This window comes from Erinaceus europaeus, chromosome 9, assembly GCF_950295315.1.
Source record: "Erinaceus europaeus chromosome 9, mEriEur2.1, whole genome shotgun sequence".
NCBI lineage: Eukaryota > Metazoa > Chordata > Mammalia > Eulipotyphla > Erinaceidae > Erinaceus > Erinaceus europaeus.
The window spans coordinates 124,722,115-124,737,908 of record NC_080170.1 but is presented as its reverse complement, the minus strand read 5'-3'; the positions used below and the strand labels follow the sequence as shown (position 1 = coordinate 124,737,908).

The 15,794-nt window shown below is 51.4% G+C and overlaps 1 protein-coding gene across 1 annotated transcript in view; it reads left to right on the top strand.

Moving 5' to 3' along the window:
• Positions 1-15,794, top strand: part of LOC132540325 (cell adhesion molecule DSCAM-like) — a 69,138-nt gene that overhangs the window by 46,210 nt on the left and 7,134 nt on the right. Inside the window, exon 8 of the mRNA XM_060197130.1 lies at positions 2,334-2,507. Coding sequence (XP_060053113.1) covers positions 2,334-2,507 — 174 coding nt within the window. The remainder of the gene's footprint in view (positions 1-2,333; positions 2,508-15,794) is intronic.

The window sequence follows — 15,794 nt, the reverse complement described above, 5'->3', positions numbered from 1 at the left end:
ACTATCCAGTGTATATTCTAGGGGTAACAAGAGTGTAAAGGGAACTAGAGCAGAGATACACACATAGAAAGTCCACTCTGGGTCAGATTTCTTCCCCAAAGTAATTCACAAATTCAGAAAGGCAAAGAAGAAAGAAGTGTATGACAAGATAAAAAAAATAATAATAATAATAAAAAATAAAAAAGAGATAGAGAGAGATAAGAGAGAGAAAAGGGAGAATATAAGAAGAAGGGTTGTAATTAAAGAGCAGTGCGAGGAACTTCCCAAATGTGTTATCAGTGAGTTTAAAAAAAAAAAACCTGTTTGGTGGTATGGGGTATCCTGCTAGTAGCTGGTCCCAGGCACTGCTTATGGTGGGGGGGGGGGGAGCGGCGGGAAGGATGTATGCTTGAAAATTAAAAGGAAGAAAAAAGAATTTTTTCCCCTACTCTAATTCTTAACCCAAATTAAGTTATAGACACCTCTTTGGTATGACCGCTGTGGCCCCTTATTGGCTGGCCTGCTAAAGGCAGAAAATCCTATTGTTTACACGAGATGTGTCCGGAGCTCAAAGACTAGCCGCTTCTCAATCGCCATCTTCCGGGAAACCCCCCCCTCCAGACTTTTTTAAAGGATTTCTCAAAAATGAAAACTAGCTCCAAATCCTTTGATCCAATGAGAGCTATACTCAAGAAGTCTTTGGATCTGCTCTCAGGGTCGCGGTGGACCCTGGATTCTCCCAAGAGGCAGCCCCCGAGCTAAAGTGCTCTCTCCGGGTCCTCTGCCCGCCGCGCTCTGCAACCGGCGGAGGAGCCGCCTTCCCGGGCGGGCGGAGGACAATGCCCGGCGCACTCGCCTTGCCCGGCGCCCTGGGAATTCTGGAGCCCCGCTAGTCCGTGTCACCTTTACTCTAATTCTTAACCCAAATTAAATTGTACCCACTCTTTGGTGTCACCCCTTATTAACTGGCCTGCTAAAGGCAGAAAATCCTACCGTTGCCGACGATGCGGTCAGAGCGCTCGCTGTCAGCAACTTCTCAGGCCGCCATCTTCCTCTCCCTCCCGTCCTAATGTGTATACTTTTAGAAACCCTCTGTAAAGTTACAGTGGTAGTATGGTCTTCTGTGTTTCAAATTGTATTATTTTTTTATTATTTTATCTCTTTCCTTTTTTTTATTTGTGATTAACAGTGGGTTACAAGATTGTAAGAACAGCGTGTAGTGCAGTACCACGTGCCCCACCAAAGCTCTGTGTTCCCACCCTCCTCAAATATGACTCTTTCTTTTCCTCTTCAGACTGAGATGTTGCTAGAACATTGACATCATCGCAGAGATCTAAGGCGTATGACCTGTGGTTTGCTTCCTTGTCTGTCTTTTTACCCTTGGTGACCTTAGCCTTTTATTTGCCAGTGTTTTCCTATGACCAGTTTGCTGGCTGAAGGAACTTTGATGTCACACACACATGTCACCATTGAAGGGAGTCCATATTCGAGCCCCTGGCCACAACAGGGGCCCTCCTGCAGGGGTGACTGCATGAGTAGCAGAGCAGTGACTCTCCACTTCTGGGTTTCATCATCTAAAAAGAGAGAGAGAAGAGGGGAAATGATGATTGTAAGTGGTGAGACCATGTAGGCATCAAACTCCAGCAGTAAACTCTGGTGGCAAAAAAAAAAAAAAAAAAAAAATATATATATATATATATATATATATATATATATATATATATATCTTCATATCTAATGTTGTATTTGTTATTCTTGAAATGTTACCTCTTTTCTGACATTTTAATATGCTTTCCGACTTGCCCTGTTAACGGAGGGTCTGACTACACCATTTTGATGAGTGTCCAAAGGACATCTATAAATCGCAGCTGTGGCGCCCTCCACATCCTCCTGTTTGCAAGGCCTTGAGAGCTGCTAAGCAAGTTCGCTTTCTCCTAGTCCCCTCAGGGAGGGGGGGGGTCCACATTCCCTTTCTCTCTCGAGGTCTGCACATACATATGTACGTACTCAACCCTAAAATTGTGGATCAGTACCCAGGCTTTCTTTGTGTTCTGTTGTATCATAAAAGACACAGTGCACCAGAATCCAGGGCCCAGAGGCCTGGGTCTGACGCATCAGCGAAACTGTTCCCCTGCCCCGCAGGCCTCTCGGCGCTTGTCCACCGATTTCCCCCATTGACACTCTCATTAATGATGTCCGCTCTGCAGGCCTCTTTCCTGCTGTTATGCGATGCTGGGGATCAAACTCGGGGCCACCGTGCAAGTGGACAATGTCGGGGGGGGGGAGAGCAGGGTGCGTAGGTGTGTCCTGGCCCATGTCCTCACTCCTCACTCCTCCTCCTCGTTCTGTTCCAGGGGCCGGGGTTCCCCAGTTCCAGCCCATTGCCCTGAATGGCCGGATCCAGGTGCTCAGCAACGGCTCTCTGCTGATCAAGCATGTGGTGGAGGAAGATAGCGGTTACTATCTGTGCAAGGTCAGCAACGATGTGGGCGCCGACGTCAGCAAGTCCATGTACCTCACGGTTAAAAGTAAGGAAGAAGAACACTTCGTTTACCTAACTAGGTCTGGGGGGCGTCCGTGGCCAAGGGTCTCCACACACACACACACACACACACACACACACACACACACACACACCACACTCAAGCAAACATACGTACCAGGTAAACAAGACACTGGCTCACCCTGGCAGGCACTGACTGGCCACTCTCCCAGAAACAGCCGGGGAGCTCGGCAAAAACACAGCCAGAGTCACCCATCCGCAGGGCCGAGTCCCCTCCCCTCCATGCGCCTGCTTCTCTCCCTCGGGCTCTCACGGCGCCTGGAGCTGACGCAGGTCTTTCTGCCTTCCCGTGTCATGGACTTCACTCTGGAGAACCTGGCACGGGCTGGGCTCTCGCGGCGTTCTCCTCAAAGGGCGCTCTGGTGCGTTGTAAAGGGCTCCGAGGTCCCCTCTCAGCTCTGCTGGCCGGGTTCTAGACTGACCTCCCTGCGGAAGAGTCACAAGAGAGTCAGGCAGCCACGTTTCAGGGAAGTGGCTGCTGTGGGGACCGGGTGGGGGTAGAAAGGGGGAAATGCAGGCATCAGAGGCCTGTGGACCCCAGAGAGAGCAGCGAGGGCCCTGGTTTCCCATCTGCCTTATAACTTTTATAGTGGGCTCCTTGGGTCCCAAGGCTGCACGCTGAGGGGTCACATCCCACTCAGCTGCATTTCATGTCCTCAGCAGGCAGGTGGTGAGGGAGACAGACACCTCAGACATCTTGGCATCTGACCCCTCTTTCTGGCTCCCTGCAGGGGCGGGGGAGGGGTGCTAGTGCCCTCGCCCCAGAAGAGCCTTCCCTAGGCAGCGCCTCCATAGTCTGTCACCTTGACCCACAGGCAGCTGGGACTTGAAAACAGAAGAGGGAGTCGGGCGGCGGTAGGTAGCACAGTGGCGCAAGGACCAGCATAAGGATCCCGGTTCGAGCCCACCTGCAGGGGAGTTCGCTTCACAGGCGGTGAAGCAGGTCTGCAGGTGTCTGTCTTTCTCTCCCCTCTCTCTGTCTTCCCCTCCTCTGTCCATGTGTCACTGTCCTAGCCAACAACAATGACATCAATAACAACAACAATAATAATAACTACAACCATAAAAAAACAAGGGCAACAAAAGGGAAAATAAAGATAAAAGAAAAAAGAAAAGAGAAGAACCCACAGGTCTGAGCACCGGCTTGTTGAGGGGGAGGGGCAGCTAGCTAGGGCCACTCCGGGGCTCTAGACTGACTCCGCCATGAGGAATCACAGAAACAGACAGTCACTCTCCCTGCTCTCTAGACCCTTCTGGGGAAGGCAGGACCCTCAGGGGCTGGAGAGAGAGAGAAAGAGAGAGGGAGAGAGACCCCTGGTCTCCCAGCTTTCTAGTCTTTTCTGGGGAAGGCAGGACCCTCTGGGGATGGAGAGAGAGAGAGAGAGAGAGAGAGAGAGAGAGAGCGCGAGCGCAGGAGAGAGACCCCTGGTCTCCCAGCTTTCTAGTCCTTTCTGGGGAAGGCAGGACCCTCAGGGATGAGCTTCAGCCTCTGTCTCCAGGGTCCCCTCTGCCTCCATCTGCATGTTGTGGCCTTTGCCTTCAGGGAGGGAGGGAGCCGGGGCAGGATGTGCAGACACACTGGGCTTCTGGGCCTGACCTGGGCCTGCTCCTGGCTGCTGCAGGGGGCAGGGGAAAGGGTGCAGGGGAGGGTGCAGGGGAGGGTGCAGGGTGCTGCTCTCTGTCAGCTCCAAGTGCTTGTCTGCTGCCCACACAGCCTGTACTGCTGCCCTCTCGTTTCCTTAAATCTCGTTCCCACCCATGACCTCTCCAGCTTCTCACTTCTGACTGAGCACTGGAATCGCAGGACAGGGTCACTTGCCGTCTCAGGTTTAAAACTGAAGGTGTTGAAGTCAAGGCCGCTGTGCGTGGAGTCTCTCTCTGGAGACAGCACACACAGGACTGGGGGGCCGGCAGAGGGACCATAGGTTCGGCCCCTTCACCGCAGCCTGGCCCCTTGTGACAGCCAGGCCAGCCCAGAAAGCCTCAGCCGAAGGACGCCAAGCCCTTTCTCTCTTCCTTTCTTTGATGGCAGTGCTAGGGATTGAACCTGGGACTTGGGAACCAGAGGCCAGAAAGTCTTTTTGCACAGACATTGTGCCATCTCCCCAGTCCTAGGGCCGGCACACCAAGTCCATTCCTAACACCACAGCTGCCCACGGGGCCACCCCCATCAGACACAGGCCACTCTCAGGGCAGCTCCCGACCGGACACCCGCAGTCCTGCTCACAGGAGAAGGGGCCCCAGTGCAGGGGGCTGCGGTGCGGGCCGGCCACCCCTTGTCCTCAGGGAGCAATGCCACCGGGGGAGGGGCACAGCTCTGACCTCGGGGCCCGAGCAGGAATCAGCCACCTTGTACCATGGGCTCCACCACAAGCCCCAGTGTGTGTGGTACCGAGAGAGGCCGCTTTTCTCTCCTAGCTGTCCCAGTGCAGATGCGTCCACAGGCTGAATGTTGTGGGTTCGAGACTCAGAGCCGGCCCGTGGAGTCGGCAAGGATGAACTGTATGAACGTGAGCGGGCCACACACAGGATTCTGGGCCCTGCACAAAGGGAGCTTTTGTCGGGGCTGCAGGCTGAGAGCAGAAAGCTCATCACAGAGCCGAGGCTGCAGGGCTGAGGGCTGGACTTGGGCCCCTGCTCAGGGTCTGGCTGCCTCAGTGACCGTCCCTCATCCTGCACAGCTGTGTCTGCGAAGTTTAGCTCAGGATGTAGAGGCTGCATCGCCTGTCAGCGTAAGATATGCCACTGGGGAGGTGGGGTGGGGGCACTACCTTCCTCAAGGCCTCCTGTCATCTGGGGCTTCTCTCCTCCTGACAGTTTGCTCAGTTAACTCTTCCTTTGCCTGGACATTCTCTTTTCACCTCACGAAGGACACCAAGTAGGTTCAAGGTCGCTAGGGAGGCAGAGAGACCTCTGGTTTTCTTCCTCTCATGCGTGCTTTTTTAAAAATTAATTTATTTATTCCCTTTTGTTTCCCTTGTTGTTTCTTATTGTTATAGTTAATATTGTTGTCATCATTGTTGGATAGGACAGAGAGAAATGGAGAGAGGAGGGGAAGACAGAGAGGAGGAAAGAAAGACAGACACCTGCAGACCTGCTTCACCACCTGGGAAGTGACTCCCCTGCAGGTGGAGAGCCGGGGGCTCGAACCAAGATCCTTACGCCAGTTCTTACATTTTGCGCCATGTGCGATAGTAGTTACTTTAAAAAAAAGAAACAAAACCGCAGAGCCAGGAGGTGGTGCATCTGCTGAAGCACATATAACCCTAATCACAAGGGCTCAGCAGGGACCCAAGTTTAAGCCCCAGACCCCACCTGCAGGAGGAGCGCTTCACAGGCGGTGAAGCAGGTCTGCAGGTGTCTCTCTGTCTCTCTCTCTCTCTCCCCCTCCTCTCTCAACTTCTCGCAGTCCTGTCCAATAAAACGGAAAATACGGCCACCAGGAGCAGTGGATTTGTAGTGCCAGCACTGCAATAACCCTGGAGGAAAAAAAAAAAAAAGAAAAAGAAGAAAAGAATTGTATTTTACTATTCACTCCAAAGAATTAATTCTTTTTAAAAAATAGTTATCTTTTTATATTTATTTATTTTCCCTTTTGTTACCCTTGTTTTGTTGTTGTAGTCATTATTATTGTAGTTATTGATATAGTTGTTGTTGGACAGGACGGAGAGAAATGGAGAGAGAAAGGGAAGACAGAGAGGGGGAGAGAAAGACAGACACCTGCAGACCTGCTTCACTGCTTTTGAGGTGACTCCCCTGCAGGTGGGTTGCCGGGGGCTCAAACTGGGATCCTTACGCCCGTCCTTGAGCTTTGCGCCACATGCGCTTAACCTGCTGCGCTACCGCCCGACTCCCTTCTCCCGGGTGTTTTGTGGGCTGCCCTTGGCCATCAGCAGAAAGGAGGAGTCCTTCTATTGTTGGAAATGAAATGGTGCCCATCTGCCCCGAGAGGGGACTCCAGAGACTTGAGGCAGGCAGGAAGTGAGACAGGCTGTTGGGCTGTGCAGAATCAGGGTGGGGGAGCTGTGCCCACCTGGGTCCACCATGTTGGTGCTGTGGCCAGAGACAAGCATTTATCCCCGAGGCAGGTTTGAAACTGCCCTGTTCCCTGTGGCAGCACACGCTGGTTCCCAGTCTGATCACGATTAGCCGAGAGAAGAGGGGGAGGGGGAGGACGGCTCTTTCCTAGGTCAGGGGCTGGCTTGGCCTAAGTGGCCCTGTTCACACAGTCTCCTCAGCATCTGGGCGTCTTCATAATCAGCTCCTTGTTCATGCAGAGACTGTCGTCAGGTCCTTGGCAGGAAGCCATTCTCCTGGAATGCACCTGGGGGGTGCGGTGGGGGTGAAACCCTAAGATAATACATGTCCTGGTCTGATTATAACAGCTCTGCAAATAAAGCGACCTTTCCTTCTCACAGAATATTTTCCAGGGGATCAATGGAATAGCTCTATTGCATGTCTGATGTTTTGCCATGTGTGTGAGCCAGGGTCAGGTCTGTCCCCCAACACACTCACTGCTGAGATCCATCTCTCTCTCTCTGTCTCTGTCTCTCTCTCTCTGTGTCTCTCTCTGTTTCTATCTAAAAAAAAAAGTGCCAGTACAGTTTCTCCAAATCATGAAAACACTGAGCATCTCTGCTTGTTTCATTTTTAGAAGATCTGATTTATTTATTTGTTTGTTTGTTTACTTATTTCCAGAGAGAGAGAGAGAGAGAGAAAGAGAGAGACCAGAACACTGCTAGACTCTTGCATATTCAGTGCCAGGGATCAAAGATCCTTGTTTATTTTATTTCCTGAGTGTTTCTTGGCCTCGGGCCTCATGCATGTGTGTTTGAACTGCATCCTGGTTGAGTTTTCCTTTAAGATGGAGGGGGGGCAGAGAACCAGATGTTCCCTGGCATTGCTGCCGTGTGGTGCCAGGCTGGGTAGGTGAGTGGGTGAGTGAGTGAGTGAGTGGGTGGGTGAGTGAGTGGGTGAGTGAGTGAGTTGGTGAGTGAGTGTGTGATTCAGTGAGTGAGTGAGTGGGTGGGTGGGTGAGTGAGTGAGTGTGAGAGTGAGTGAGTGAATGGTTGAGTGAGTGGGTGAGTGAGTGGATGGGAGAGTGGGTGCGTGAGTCAGTGTGTGAGTCAGTGAGTGAGTAGGTGAGTGAGTGAGAGAGTGAGTGGTGAGTGTGATGAGTGGTTAGTGAGTCATGAGTGAGTGAGTGAGTGAGTAGGTGGTGAGGTGAGTGAGAGTGAGTGAGTGAGTGTGAATGTGAGTGAGTGTGACTGAGAGTGAGTGAGTGTGAGGGAGTGTGAGTGAGTTGGTGAGTGAGTGAGTGTGAAAGTGAGTGAGTGAGTGAGTGAGAGTGTGAGTTGGTGAGTGAGTGAGTGTGAGTGAGTGAGTGTGAGTGAGTGAGTGAGTGAGTGACAGTGACTGAGTGTGAGTGAGTTGGTGAGTGAGTGAGTGTGCGTGGGTGAGTGTGAGTGAGTGAGTGAGTGTGAGTTAGTGCTTGCAGGGAACTTGCCCTACCCCAGGCTGCAGCCTCTGCTGCTTCCTCTGACTGGACACAGGCAGATGCGGGTCTCCCTGGCCTGGCACAGGTGTGGGCATTAGAGGAATGTGGGCTCAGGTGTGGCTTCCAGCCGAACTGCTTCTGTTCCTGAGGTGGGACTTGAAAACTGAGCCTCCTCATGTCTCGTCGCTTGAGGTTTTGGTAAAGTGTATATCAATCCTGACATACAAGCTTACTTCTGAATAATGGGGGAGTCGTGTGGCAACCGTGAGCTTCCTTCCTGCCCACGTCTGTCCTGAGAGCCTGGCGTGCTGGTCTCTGGGGCCGCGACTCGGACTTTCATTCTGGAAGTTGTCTCTTCAAGCTGGGTGCTTCTCCGCTTGCCTTTTGTTGCATTTCCCCGGAACTCAGGCTGTTTGTCTGGTACAGACACACAAGCTTGCGGCTTCTCTGTTTCCTCCTTTGCTCCCTTCCCATCAGAAGTGAGGCTCGGCTCCTTGCCAGCAAAGCAGGCTGCAGGTGCGATTAGAGCGGCAAGCAGCGTTGCACTCGGCAAATCTGGTACCGTTTTCTCCCTCTCTCAAGGTGACTGCACATGGACTCGGCTCTGTTTTCCATCGCTGTAGCTGAGTCTCCTTGTTGGGCACAAGACAGAGCGACCCAGAGGTCAGGAAGTGCACCGCAGTGGTCTCAGTGCAGCCGCCAGGGAATCCTGCTAAGATGGGGAAGCAGCAGACATAGTGAGGCCGTGGGGTGCAAGGCTGACCTCTGGGTCATTTTCTTTCCATATGTCAGTCACAAAACTGAAGAGTAGAAAGCAAATGCACAGAGAGTCGGGCGGTGGCACAGCCGGTTAAGGGCACGTGGTGCAAAGCTCCAGGACTGGTGTGAGGATGCCAGTTCGTGGCCCGGGCTCCCCACCTGCAGGGGGGTCGCTTCACGGGTAGTGAAGCAGGTCTGCAAGTGTCTGTCTTTCTCTCCCCTCTCTGTCTTCCCCTTCTCTCTCCATTTCTCTTGGCTCATCCAACAACAACAATGACAAAAACAATAATAACTACAGCAACAAGGGTAACAACAAGGGCAACAAAATGGGAAAAATGGCCTCCAGAGCAGTGGATTCATAGTGCAGGCACCGAGCCCCAGCAATAACCCTGCAGGAAAAAAGAAAAAGAAAAAAGAAAGCAAACACACAAAGGTGGCTGGGGGTGGTGCAGCTGCTTAAGTGTACACACTGCAGTGCACAAGAACCTGGGTTCAAGCCCCCACTCCTCACCTGTGGCGGGGGGAGGCTTCATGAGTGGTGAAGCTGTCTCTCTGTCTGTCTCCCTCTCTCTCTTCCCCCTCCCCTCCCCACCCCTCTCAGTCTCTCTCTTAAAACATGGCAACCATACAAAACGAAAAACCAGCCCTCTGTGCAATCCCACCCAGATTGTCACACACAGGCCCCCTTGCTGTAGGAGCCAGGGGGTAGCTTACCCAGCGGGGGTGTGGCTGCCCTTCAGGCTCCAATGAGCAGCACTTGAGCGAGATCCAGGGACAGGACAGTGGAGTGGTGCTGTGCTGAGTGTTTATGTCTGCATACACGTGTGCGCGTGTGTGCATGCGGGTGTATACTCCTGCCCATGTGTGCAAGTGTGTGTGCATGCATGTGAAACAGAAGAATGAAAAACTGGCCCAGGGCCCGTAGGAGTGCATGTGTGTGTGAGACCCCAGCAGCAGATCACAAAAACGTGAATAAATTAGACATACACAGCTGAGTGCGGTGGGTGCGAATTTAGCGAAAGGTACACGGAGCCCTCGTGTGAAAACCTGCAGAGCACACACCAGTGATGGCAGAAGATCGACGTAGCAGTGCTTCAGGCTTGTGGATCAGACCGATGAGATGTCGTCGTACTACAGAAGATGTATACACATGAGAAGCCATCAGTCCATATAGGAACAGTGCTCACGCTGTCTGTCTGCAGGGAAATGCAAATAAAAACACCAATAACACGTCACTACGCAGCAACTACTACAACAGCTAAAACTTTGAATCTGACGGTACCAATTTCTAGCAAGGATATGGAACAAGAGAAACTCTCATTTATTACTTGTGGGAATAGAAACTCAGCCAGCTACTTTCCCAGTTTATTACAAAGCTAAATACAGTGTCCTCTTATGCTCAACCAACCGTCCTCCGAGGCCTTTGCTCAGCTGAGCTGTGAGCGACATCCTGCACATAATGCTTACAGCGACTGTGTTAATGATCGCAAAGAACCCGGAACCAATTAAGACGCCCTCACACAGAGAGCTGCAGACAGCAGCGAGGCCGGCAGAGGCAGATAGGTGATGGAATGCTGCTCAGGGGTGAAGTAGAACGGACAGTTAAGATAGTCGGAAAAGCTGTGAGGGCACGTTTAGAAGAGGAAGGAATCGGTCTTAACGGAGCACCTGTCCTCTGGTTTCACTTACGTGCCATCCTGCAGCGGCACAACAGTCCAGCCAGTCAGCAGGTGAAAGTTCCCAGGGGCTGCATAGGTGACGTGTGGGGGGCTTTTGATGTGAGGCGGTGCTATTCTGTGTCACAACTGCCCGGCGGACATAGGAGATCACGCATTAGCCTAAGCCACAGAACTTCCACACCAGGAGCCAACCTACGTGTGGGCAAAATAAAAATTAACAGCTCACTGAGGCACTTCTCAGATGTGAGCACTGGGGGAGCTTTGGTTCCATGGTGTGTCTTCCCCCTCGCTCTTTCTGTTTATCTTTCTTCCTTCCCTCTCTGACAAAAGTCACCCTGGAACAGCGAGCTTGCAGGAGCATGAGGATCCCAACATGCAAAAAATAAAGCAAATAAAATTAAAAGGAGAAGAAAATTATGTCCCCAGACCACCTGTGTGGAGTGGGAACAGCATGGGTTCATGCCAAGGGGTTCAGGAGAGAGGGGGAGCTGTTTGCTGAGAGGAGGGAACTCGGCCACCAGAAGCTGACTGACGCAGAGTCAGCAAACATCTTCATTTTCATTTTTTTAAAGAATTTTCTTAGTGATTTAATATTGAGTTACAAAATTACAAGATAACAGGGGTACAGCTCCACACCATCCCCACCACCAGAGCTCTGTGTCCCCACCCCGTCCACTGGAAGCTCCAGCACTCCTCCTAAGGTTGCAGACATGGGCTGACTATTATTTCTACAACTCTGTCTAGATTTGGACACATTGCTCATTCCCTCTCCATGGCCCCATCATCTCTTCTTTTCCAAGTCATATCTACACCTCTTGCTACATCCAAATGTTCCTCCTTTTTTTTTTTTTCTTCTCTCTCCAAATTGGAGTACAGAGTCCGCAGGTCATCGTCCACTAACTTGCCTCCCCCTCTGGGAGTCTGGACCAGAATTCTCTATGGAGAGCAGAAGGTGGGAGTTCTGGCTTCTGTCATTGCTTCTCCACTGGACATGGGTGTTGGCAGGTGGATCCACAACCCCAACCTGTCTCTGTCTTTCCCTAGTGGGGCAGGGCTCTGGGGAGGGGAGGTTCCAGGACATATTGGTGAGGGCTTCTGCCCAGGAAATGTGAAAATAAATAAAATAGTCTGGGGGGAGACTGTGCAGCATCAGCACAGAGGATTTGCACTAAAGAGGCCCCAGGTTCAAGCCTAAGGACTGCCAGTAGCCAGAGCTGAGAGGGCTGTGCTGCAGGACTAAGTCCCTCTGTCTGCCCTTTAGATGAGTAAGGGGAAGCAGCAGGTAAATATGTCTGCTTCTCTAAAGAGGAGACTGGAGCCCCTGAGGCGATGCGCCCAGCACTCCTGCGGGCCTCTCCAGTGCACTGTGAGCTCAGACCTATTCCCGGTGCCGGCACCATGCCCAGACATGCAGCAGGAGCAGTGAGTGAATTCTGCCAGCGCCCAGCTCCGCAGCCCTCGTTACCACCCCTGCGGACCCTTCGCGGGTTCCTGCTGCATTTAGAGGAGCCACTTCCTTAGCTAATACTTCCATGCCTCTTTTCTGAGTGTCTGAAGTCTAATCCCCTCAAGAGGTGCTGGGTCAGCAAAGATCTCCTGACTGGCAGCGCCTCATGCCAGGGACCCCTCTCTCCGTCTGCCTTGGCCTGCATAGGGTTAGTCAGCTGCCGTCAGCAGGACATGTGCCACTGCCAGCCTTCAGGTGCACCACAAGTATTCCGGAAAAGGGTTGGGCAGGTTTGCTGACTCTGTACCTGCATCCGAAGCCAGCTGCTAATGCTGGCACTCCTGTGGAGTGGATCCAGCCAGGAGATAAGTCACCGACCCTCCCTCTCTGGCTCTAAGGGGCCCAGAGATCAGAAAAGAGGCGTCAGGGAATATTCTGGTACAAACACTCATTTATTTGAAGGTAGGTTTGGGTTTATATAGAAAGTTAAACAAAGAACAAAATATGTCAGAAATTACAGGTTTCTTAAAGGTCACCTTGCCCCTACGGCAGGGGGTTGGTATGACAAGAGTTGGTGCGATACATAAAGGTCAAAACGATTAGTCTCCTGATGCAGGTAATAATAATCCAAAGGCATTTGAGGGAAGCATAGGGGTTAAACAAGTAAGGTGAGATAGAGAAAGAAGAACAAAGCTTGATGTAAATTAAGGACATCAAAGAGCACAAGGAAATAAGATTTGGGGTCTTTTCACTGGTATTACGGGGTGTATGATAGAGTGTGTTCTCCTTTGTGATCAAAAGGTGAAGTGGATGTGTGAACTTTGAGTGAAGCCTCAAGCAGGCAGCCATGTGTCCTGCTGCTAGCAGGGGAAACTCAGTGTGAGAGGCCTGCAGGCTTTCTGTGAGCTTGAGAGACTAACAAGGAGAAACTGAGTCTGGGAGACGTTTCCCTCTTGGCTCATCTCTATAAGGAGAGAGGCTAACAAGTGGGGTTTCTTTCCAGACCTCCATCCAAGGATGGGGGAGCTTCTCTAAGCTCTGCCAAGCTTTCACATAGTCCCACATAGTCCCACATGCTTCCCATGTCTGTGTGCATGTACGTGCTAAACCATGAGTGTGCATGTGTGTGTGTGCATGTGCAAGTGCATGCTATCTGCACAGGGTCTCCATCATTCACCTCCTCTGAGTCTACAAGCCAAGGTGTGAGGGTGACTGCTCTCCCATTGCTGTTGCTGTTGGAAGGGTAGCTACATCAGGCTGCCTCCAGCCGGGCTGCCCTGCCAGCAGAGCCTCCGTGGTACCTGTATGTACCACACTGCATCTCTCTCTTTCTCCCCACCAGGCGCTCCCCTAGAAAAGCCTATAAAACAGGCCAGGAGATTCATTGACCACTTAGACATTTTTTTTTTTAATTTTTTAAAATTAATTATTTATTTATTTCCTTTTGTTGCCTTTGTTGTTCTTATTGTTGTGGCTATTATTCTTGTTGTTATTGGATAAGAAGGAGAGACATGGAGAGAGGAGGGAAAGACAGAGAGGGGAAGAGAGACACCTACAGACCTGCTTCACCACCTATGAAGCGACTTCCCTGCAGGTGGGGAGCCGGGGGCTCGAACCAGGATCCTAACGCCAGTCCTTGAACTTTGTGCCATGTGTGCTTAACCTGCTGTGCTACCGCTTGACTCCCAAGCACTTAGATATCTTCTATGTTGAGAGAGAAAGTTATTTTGAAGGGAAAATATATAGACGCCCAGGCAGTGGTGCACCTGGTTAAGCTCACACATTACAGTGCACAAGGACCTGGATTCAAGCCCCCTGGCTCATCTGCAGGGGGGGAAGCTTCACGAGTGGTGAAGCAGGGCTGCAGGTTTCTCTCTGTCTCTCCCTCTCTCTTCCTCTCTCCCTGCCCTCTCAATGTCTCTCTGACTCTATTCTATAATAAGAAAAGAAAAAGAAAATTGATCACTGTGTGTTTCTTTTCTAGTAAGTGTTATTAAGAATTCACATCACCTTGTCTTTTTTATTTGAAAAGCTTTCTTTATTCATTCATTTGTTAAGGAGAGAGAGAATCAGTGCATGGCCCTGACATATGCAGTGCCTGGGATTCGATTTGAAACTTGGTGCCTGTAAGGCCTGTACTCTACCACTGAGACACCTCCAGGCCACTCCTGGTCTTTTATATAAAATTCAAGAGATGCATCAGACAAAGGTTGATAGTTAAAAGAGCTCACTAAACTCAGCAAAAAGAAAATCCAAATGGGAGAGGATATGAACAGAATGTTCACCACAGAAGAAATACAGAAGGCTATCAGACATATGAGAAAATGCTCCAAGTCACTGATTGCCAGAGAAATGCAAATAAAAACAACCGTGGGATACCACTTCACTCCTGTGAGAACGTCACACATCAGAAAAGGCAGCAGCAGCAAATGCTGGAGAGGTTCTAGGGCAAAGGAACCCTCCTGAACTGCTGGTGGGAATGTCACTGGGTCCAGCCCCTGTGGAGAACAGTCTGGAGACTCTCAGAAGGCTAGAAGTGGACCTGCCCTATGATCCTGCAGTTCCTCTCCTGGGGATAGATCCTAAGGAACCCAACACATCCATCCAAAAAGGTCTGTGTACACCTGTGTTCACAGCAACACAATGTGTAACAGCCTAAACCTGGCTGAGGGAGGGGAGAGAGGGTAGGAAGAGGGAGACAAGACAGAAAGTTGAAGGCAGGAAGAGAAGATAAAGAGTGAAGTGTTGGAGAGCAGGAGAGAGTGGAGACAAGAGCAAGCAGAGAGAGCTGAGGGAGAGAGGGAAGAGGAGATACCCCACCCCACCCGGTGCTGTGCACAGTGCTCCCACAGAGTGCTCTAACCTGGGTCCTTGCCAGGCTAGCCTTGCGGGCGGGAGAGAGGATTCAGGAACTTAATGGCAGCGTGGTAATACAATTCTTTATTCACAAGGGAACGCCCTAGAGTCAGATGTGAGCACAGTGGGTTAAGCCACGTGGCACCAAACAGCAATGGCCGCCTCCCACTCTGCACGCCAGCCCTTCTCCAGGTCAGGACGTGGGAGAGAAAAGAGCCAAACCAGGAACAGAAGTGGGTTTTATGTGCTAAAACCCAGAAATGGCTAGGGAAGGGAGTGGAGAGAGGCAAAAGGCATGCTGGGAAGGTGGAAGCGTCCTTAGCAACTGTTGTGATGGTTTTAACTGACGAGATTAATATACCCTGCAGACAGGGTGGGTCTCAAGGTAGAAAGATCAGGCAAAACAATGATTATGTAAATAGGCCATAGTGTCCGCAATGCAGCATGGAGCAGGGGAGCTGGTTTAGTGCCCGACAGGTCCTCACTGTGAGGACTACCTCCCGGCCTGCTAATCTTATTTTTCATCTCTTCTGACTAATAGTCACACAGCTGCCCAGTGGGCATCCACGTCTACAGAGGCTCTGAGCCAAGCAAGTCCAGCGTGCAGGTGGTGATGGCCAGGAGCCTAAACCAGCTCCGCGTCTCCCTCCTGGTACTGCACCAGGCCATGCGGCCTGGACACACGGCCAGGGGCAGGAGCTGCTGCTCTCTCTCTCCTGCTTAACATGCAGCCCGGCCCACTGGAGCCTGGGAAAAGACAGACTTAATTCATGCTCATAATCAAAGTAGCTTCAGTATGGAAGCGCCCCCAGACAGCCGGGGAGGAGCTAGCGCAGAGCACCTAAGAACTTATGCATTCCCAGCTGGAGAGACCATTTTCTTTGTGGAGACTAGAGCTGCCCAGAGTGCAGCCCTGCCTGCTGAAACGTTTATGAGGGATGAGCTTGTGGACAGGAGGAGGACTCCTCCATCCTGCCATGGTGCAGTGTTCTCGCAGGGCCTTCCTTCCTCCCA